This window comes from Nicotiana attenuata, unplaced genomic scaffold (assembly GCF_001879085.1).
Source record: "Nicotiana attenuata strain UT unplaced genomic scaffold, NIATTr2, whole genome shotgun sequence".
Classification (NCBI taxonomy): domain Eukaryota; kingdom Viridiplantae; phylum Streptophyta; class Magnoliopsida; order Solanales; family Solanaceae; genus Nicotiana; species Nicotiana attenuata.
Window position 1 is genome coordinate 16222 of NW_017673598.1, and position 6809 is coordinate 23030.

The 6809-nt window shown below is 40.7% G+C and overlaps 1 protein-coding gene across 1 annotated transcript; it reads left to right on the forward strand.

Annotated features, from left to right (window-relative positions):
* Positions 1-275: 275 nt before the first annotated feature.
* On the forward strand, positions 276-1937 carry LOC109216817 (small heat shock protein, chloroplastic-like). The gene is made up of 2 exons (XM_019381014.1): positions 276-700; positions 1111-1937. Exons 1-2 carry the CDS (start codon positions 472-474, stop codon positions 1530-1532), a joined length of 651 nt encoding a protein of 216 aa, XP_019236559.1. The 5' UTR covers positions 276-471; the 3' UTR covers positions 1533-1937.
* Positions 1938-6809: the final 4872 nt, after the last annotated feature.

Below are 6809 nucleotides of genomic sequence, written 5' to 3' on the forward strand. Positions count from 1 at the left end.
ATCCTTTCGAGCAATTTTAAAAAATATATAATCATTTCAATACCTTTTTATTGAATTAGTATGAATTACTAATACACATTTATCTTTAACACGGATTAACTATTGATAATTTTTAGGACAAATACCAAAAAGCAATGATAGAGCAATACCGTGAAGCTCATTAAGAGCAACTGAGGACACAATAGTAATTGTAAAAGAATCCGGCACGGATATGTCTACTAGCCTCCAGAAACTTCTTCACATGATCGGCACGCCACAAGTCTGGAACTTTCTACAAGATGCTTCCATGAGTTTCTCGAATCCTTTTTCCCCTTCTCCAAGTCATTGAGCGCATATAAAAGGAGACACTACGCACGCATTTGTCATACTTATCCAGCAATACAGTGTGAAGTTTAGTCGGTAAGTTTACTCCATTAGAGCAGTTACCTCTTTCTCTTCGGGAAGCCAGTAAGCAATCATTTGACAGTAGAGATGGCAACTTCACTTGTTCTCAGAAGGGCGGCCACTGCCTCAGCACTCCTCAACAGGCTAGTCAACCCGGTTCGCTCTGCCTCTGTTGCTCCCTCTGTTTTCCGGTCCTTCAACACCAACGCTCAGATGACAACTTTCGACGATGACGATGATCGCAGCGTTGATGTTGATCGCCGCTCCGATCGCTCCGTCTCTCGCGGGCGTGACTCTTTCCCTGGCTTCTTCTCAGGTTAGTTCTCCTGCTTCTGGTTTTTGCTCAGATTTGACCATGAAACAGAGGTAGACCTTGTGTATAAAACCGCTGATTTAGGTTCAATATAACCTCTCTTTTGTGCCTACAAGTTTATCAGAGTTAATAAGTCCCTAATTTTTTGGCACAAATCTTCGTTGTGTGTTTATTTGACCATCCGATTTTGCTCTTTTAGTAAATATATACACGCGTACTTGGTACACTTTTTTTGTTGTGTGAAGGCCTGTTAAAATTGATAATTTATGGAAGATAATCGACCTTACTGCTTTAAGAGAGCTGAGATGTTGTACTATTTGTTCCTAAGTTATAACTTTAAATGCACCGAGTATGCTGAATCGTGTGATGAACTGGTTTTGACTGATATGGTTTTTTTGGGTTTGATTAAACAGATGTGCTTGATCCATTTTCACCACCAAGGAGCGTGAGCCAACTACTAAATATGATGGACCAAATGATGGATACTCCATTCACGGCACCGCGTGGTATGGGTACTGGAGTTGGATCAAGGAGGGGATGGGACGTGAGAGAAGATGATGATGCCTTGCATATTAGAATGGACATGCCTGGGCTTGACAAGGAAAACGTGAAGGTGTCGGTGAAGCAGAACACTCTGATCATCAAGGGAGAAGGGGAGAAAGAATCAGAGGATGAAGAGTATAGGAGAAGGTACTCTACCAGACTTGAAATTCCTCAAAATCTCTACAAATTAGATGAGATTAAGGCGGAGATGAAGAATGGTGTTCTTAAGGTGGCGGTTCCTAAGGTGAAGGAAGAAGAGAGGAAAGATGTTTTCCATGTTCAAGTTGCTTGAGCTTTTAATGCTTAGTTTGTGTTTGAGTCTGGTGTTATAAACATTTTGCTTCTTTTCCCCTAGCTTTTGGATGTAGTAATTTTCTGTGTGGAAAAGTAAAAGACGACCTGCTAAAAAAGATACGGTTGTAAGTGCCGCTTTAGATTAATTGGAAGTTGAGTATAATAATCTGCTTCTCCTAGCTGCAAAAAGTGTGTGGGGCGTTATGAGTTTTATTTTGCTGTACCAACTGCATTGCAAGAGAAGATTATTTAAAAGCAAGCTATCATTATTTGAAGCAAGGGTCAAGAAAAAACTTCTGTATGAAGATTGACGAACAAAGTTAAGGAAGTTGGATAGAAGGGTTGAAGTTGCAGAAAATCAGTTTATCTTAGTGGGTATATATATATTCAGTTTTATCTCTAATTCTGAAGTCACCTTCTTAAAGAACTTCTGTTATATTGAAGATTAGAATTAGTCTCTCTGCTTTTCTAGCAAAAGCTAACTGAGTCATTGCTTCTTTAACCCGTTCTTGGTTGAGGTCTGTGAGCTTTACTTTTGACTCAAAAGTTGTTTAATACTTAAATCAATCAATGAAGTTGTTTAATACTTAAATCAATCAATGATTAGATTCGAGATGAATAACATGAATAGAAAAACATAACCGAGTATAAAAGTTGGCGGTGATTATGGCCAGATTTAATATCATAAAGAAATATGCATTAAGTAACATTAAGTGCCAATAAAATGTAAATAAAGGAATGGATTTACTCGATCTTGAGCGAAGCGGATCCTCTCTCATTTGATAAAAGATGAAGATGAAGATGAATGATAGACAAATACACGAATCTTAGGATTCTTTTGAGATCTCATGAAGTTTTGGGATCACAGATCCTCTTTTACCTATTTTCTAGAGAGAAGTAGAGGGAGAGGGATCGAGGAAGAGACCCCCTTCTTGGGAAGTCCTCCCTTCTTATTTATAAGGAGGGTATTCATAGAAAATCCTAAAAAAAGGGTACAATTTATTAGAGGGGATATTCGGTAGAATATTCCTTTTGAGTATTTCAAAGCAAACTAGTTGTTTGATGACGGTCCGACCTTGGCCTGTCACCTCGGCTATTGATGACGGTCCGACTTTGGCCTGTCCGACCTTGGCCTATCTGATCACGACCTCGGTCATTGATGACGGTCCGACCTTGGCCTGTCTGACCACGATGTTGGTCGTTGATGAAGCCTGTCTGACCACGACCTTGGTTATTGATGACGGTCCGACCTTGGCCTGTCTGACTACGACCTTGGTTATTGATGACGGTCCGACCTTGGCCTGTCTGACCACGACCTTATGTCTCCACGTGCCGAATTTCTCTGATCTAATTTTTGACCCATACAGTTAGTCCCTCCGCTTATCGAGGTCGTCTCTTGGTCGAGCTCGGTGAGCGGACTTCATTAATCATAATTTTGAGAAATTCGGATGGGGAGGTCGACTAGTATGGGTTGCCGCTGAAGATACCGATGGAGAATATCTTGGAGGTGGTGGTGAAGAGAGTGGCGATGACGACGTCGAGTGAAAAGATAACTGTCTTTTTTGGCCATTGATCCGGGTCGTATGTAATCTGCGACTATTTGCGCAGTGGCTTTGCATAAAGAAGAATTTTTCGTTGTTATTCGCCTCGTACTTTTTCCATGTATTTCACCATTAATGGTGGTGGTGAATCTGATCCAGGTTCCATGGATGCAAGTTCTTGCAATAGTTCCGCAATATCAGTTGGCGGCGTGACTGGATCAATATTTAGTTTTGCTTCTAAGATTCTAGAACATACGTCCAGAGCAGAAACATTATGAAAGAAGTACATTTCGGTATTTTGGTATGGCAATAACATCCTGAACTACCAAAGACATGAGAATGTCATAAATGACAACAATTCTCTTGACTTTATCTGCTGCAGACAAATTCTTAAAAAGATCTTGCCACCAGTCGTCGAGACTCCATAGCAGCGTAGAAAGAAGGTGTTTAAATTGGAAGGGTAAAAGTCGTTGCTATCAGGAGGAATGTTGTCGAGAATAGTGTGACCACTAAAATTATATAGGTGTGTTGGGTCATGGACTCAAATTATAGATGAGACCAGAACCTATCTCTCTCATTTTCTTGTACTCCCAATATAATTTGGATGCTAGCAGTGATTATTGTTTCATTTTCACGTTTCCCTATTCAATTTGAATGAGGCCTAGTCGTGAATCAAGTTCGAGCTAAGGTCGAATGAGAGTCGAATGAGAGTGAAGTCGAATTATTCCTTTGGCGATGGCCTTTGGCCGTAGAGGTGTTACTTTGGGCGAAGGCCGAAATGTTAACCCGTTGTAATTCGAGCGAGGTCGAATTCCTTTTTTTTTTTGGCGAAGGCCCTTGGCCTTAAAGGGTGTTATTTCGAGCTTATTGAAATGTTAACCCGTTATCATTCGATCGTGGTCGAACTCTTCTTCTTTGGCGAAGACCCTTGGCCTTAAAGGTTGTTATTTCGAACTTATCGAAATGTTAACCCGTCGTCGTTTGATCAATATCGAACTCCTCTTTTTGGCGAAGGCCCTTGGCCTTAAAGAGTGTTATTTTGAACTTATCGGAATGTTAACCCATTGTAATTCGAGCGAGGTCGAGCTGTCAAACTTTGATGGAGAAGGCACTTAGCCTGAGTCCCAGTTCGAGCGAGGTCGAACTGTCAATCTTTGATGGCGAAGGCACTTAGCCTGAGCCCCAGTTCGAGCGAGGTCGGACTGTCAATCTTTGATGGCGAAGGCACTTAGCCTTAAACTTAGTTCGAGCGAGGTCGAACTTGTCAAACTTTGATGGCGAAGGCACTTTGCCTTAAACTCAGTTTGAGCGAGGTCGAACTTATCAAACTTTGATGGCGAAGGCACTTAGCCTGAGTCCCAGTACAAGCAAGGTCGAACTGTCAATCTTTGATGGCGAAGGCACTTAGCCTTAAACTCAGTTCGAGCGAGGTCGAACTTGTCAAACTTTGATGGCGAAGGCACTTAGCCTGAGTCCCAGTTCGAGCGAGGTCGAACTGTCTATCTTTGACGGCGAAGGCACTTAGCCTTAAACTCAGTTCGAGCGAGGTCGAACTTGTCAAACTTTGATGGCAAAGGCACTTTGCCTTAAACTCAGTTGAACTTGTCAAACTTTGATGGCGAAGGCACTTTGCCTTAAACTCAGTTCGAGCGAGGTCGAACTTGTCAAACTTTGATGGCGAAGGCACTTTGCCTTAAACTCAGTTCGAGCGAGGTCGAACTTGTTAAACTTTGATGGCGAAGGCACTTAGCCTTTAACTCGATTTACTTAATTTTTCTTGCATTGGAGAATATGATGTATTTCCTGGGGGAGTCTCAGTTTGCTTAATTTTGCTTGTATTGGAGAATACGACGCATTTCCTTGGTGATTGCTCCTGCTTCTATTCCACTTAGAGAAATAGTTAGTTAAAATAAAATAAAAGCATTTGTTACCTCAGTTTGATCTAGTGCAAAGAAATGCTTGGAGGGCAAGCACAATTAGCAAGAAGCGGTGACGCTGAAGTAAAGTCGAGCCTCTCTTAAATTCATCACTGTTTCTTATTCTTCTGTTGATCATCATCATCTACTGTTTGAGTGGTGGGCTGTAGTTGATCATCATTGGTAGCAGTTTGGTTACATCTCCCATATTGACAAGGAGGGAGTTCGGCCAGGATTCAGCTGCTACAAATTGGCCAGATTTATTCACGACTTCGAGACCATTGACGTTTTCATCATCCTGTAGTATAGTGAGAAAATATGTGTCTGTGTGTGAAGGAACCCCAGTGGAACCTATAGTTTCCGGCGTGAAGCTGTACTTGTTAAACCTAAACTAGCATGGCCATCCCTCAAAAGAAACATTCTTTAAACCCAACCCTTCACTAATTGTGTGCGCCATGTCCATGAATAGTTCATGAATAGCAGCAGCATACTTCATAATTCTCTCCGTTTACAGTTATAATCAAACGATATTGAGCATTAGTGTCTTAGAGGAACAATCTTTTTGAATTTAATTGGTTCAGTATGAGACGTATATATGTACGTAGACTGATTTTACGTTTTTGGAGAACTCCAAACAGATACAGTCTTCTAGTTTTGAGTGACGTGAGAAACTACTCCAGTAGATAACAGAACATTTGCTTAAAGTTTACACTAGTGTGTGTGTATATGCCCAAAACGAAATCCAAAAGTCAGTACTCTGTTTACTTCCGCGGAGCTGAGAAACCCCAATTAGAAGTCGGGTTCCCATCAATTTTGTGCGACAAAGGGCGGATAAACCAGTCGTTTGTGCTTTTTTCCTTGTCCGCCATGGACTTGATCAAAAGCATAGATTCTGCTCTTTCTTTATTGTCAAACAACAAAAGACGAGAGAGAGAGNGGGTTTGGGTATAGGACTTTTTCAGAAAGCTTTGACATGTGATGCATGAAGATTTTATTGGTCATTACCAAGCAAAAGTCGTGGTAAATGTATGTGTTGTAGAAGCTACTCAAGAACTTGCTAGGATTGAATTTTAGATCTAGGGAAAACTATAATTTTAACTAGAAAATCCCCACAGACGGCGCCAAATTGTTTGACTCAAAAGTTGTTTAATACTTTCTAAGCAAATCAATCAATGAAGAAGGGGTAAATCCTAGTTAAGGATAATTAACTCTAGATCCGAGATGAATAACATGAATAGAAAAACATAGCCGAGTATAAAAGTTGGCGGCGATTATGGCCAGATTTAAAATCATAAAGAAATATGCATTAAGTAACATTAAGTGACAATAAAATGTAAATAAAGGAAGGGATTCACCCGATCTTGAGCGAAGCGGATCCTCTCTCATTTGATAAAGATAAAGATGAATGATAGACAAATACACGAATCTTAGGATCCTTTTTGGATCTCATGAAGTTTTGGGATCACAGATCCTTTTTTAAGAGATGTGTTTACATATTTTCTAGAGAAAAGTAGAGGGAGAGGGATCGAGAGAGAGACCCCCTTCTTGGGAAGTCCTCCCTTCTTATTTATAAAAGGGTATCCATAGTAAATCCTAAAAAAAAGGGTACAATTTAGAGGGAATATTCGGTAGAATATTCCTTTTGAGTATTCCAAAGCAAACTAGCTGTTTGATGACGGTCCGACCTTGGCCTGTCCGACCTCGGCTATTGATGACGGTCCGACTTTGGTGTATTGGGAAAAAACTGAATTTAAATATTGAAGATGACGTGTCATGACATGTGGACCGGTCAAATAGTCAAAGCATGGTAATCAGTTA

Excerpts from the sequence above, each read along its gene's own strand:
- LOC109216817 (XM_019381014.1), top strand. The coding sequence starts at position 472 with ATGGCAACTTCACTTGTTCTCAGAAGGGCGGCCACTGCCTCAGCACTC. Across the intron at positions 701-1,110 it reads TTTCCCTGGCTTCTTCTCAG|ATGTGCTTGATCCATTTTCA; the intron begins GTTAGTTCTCCT and ends TTGATTAAACAG.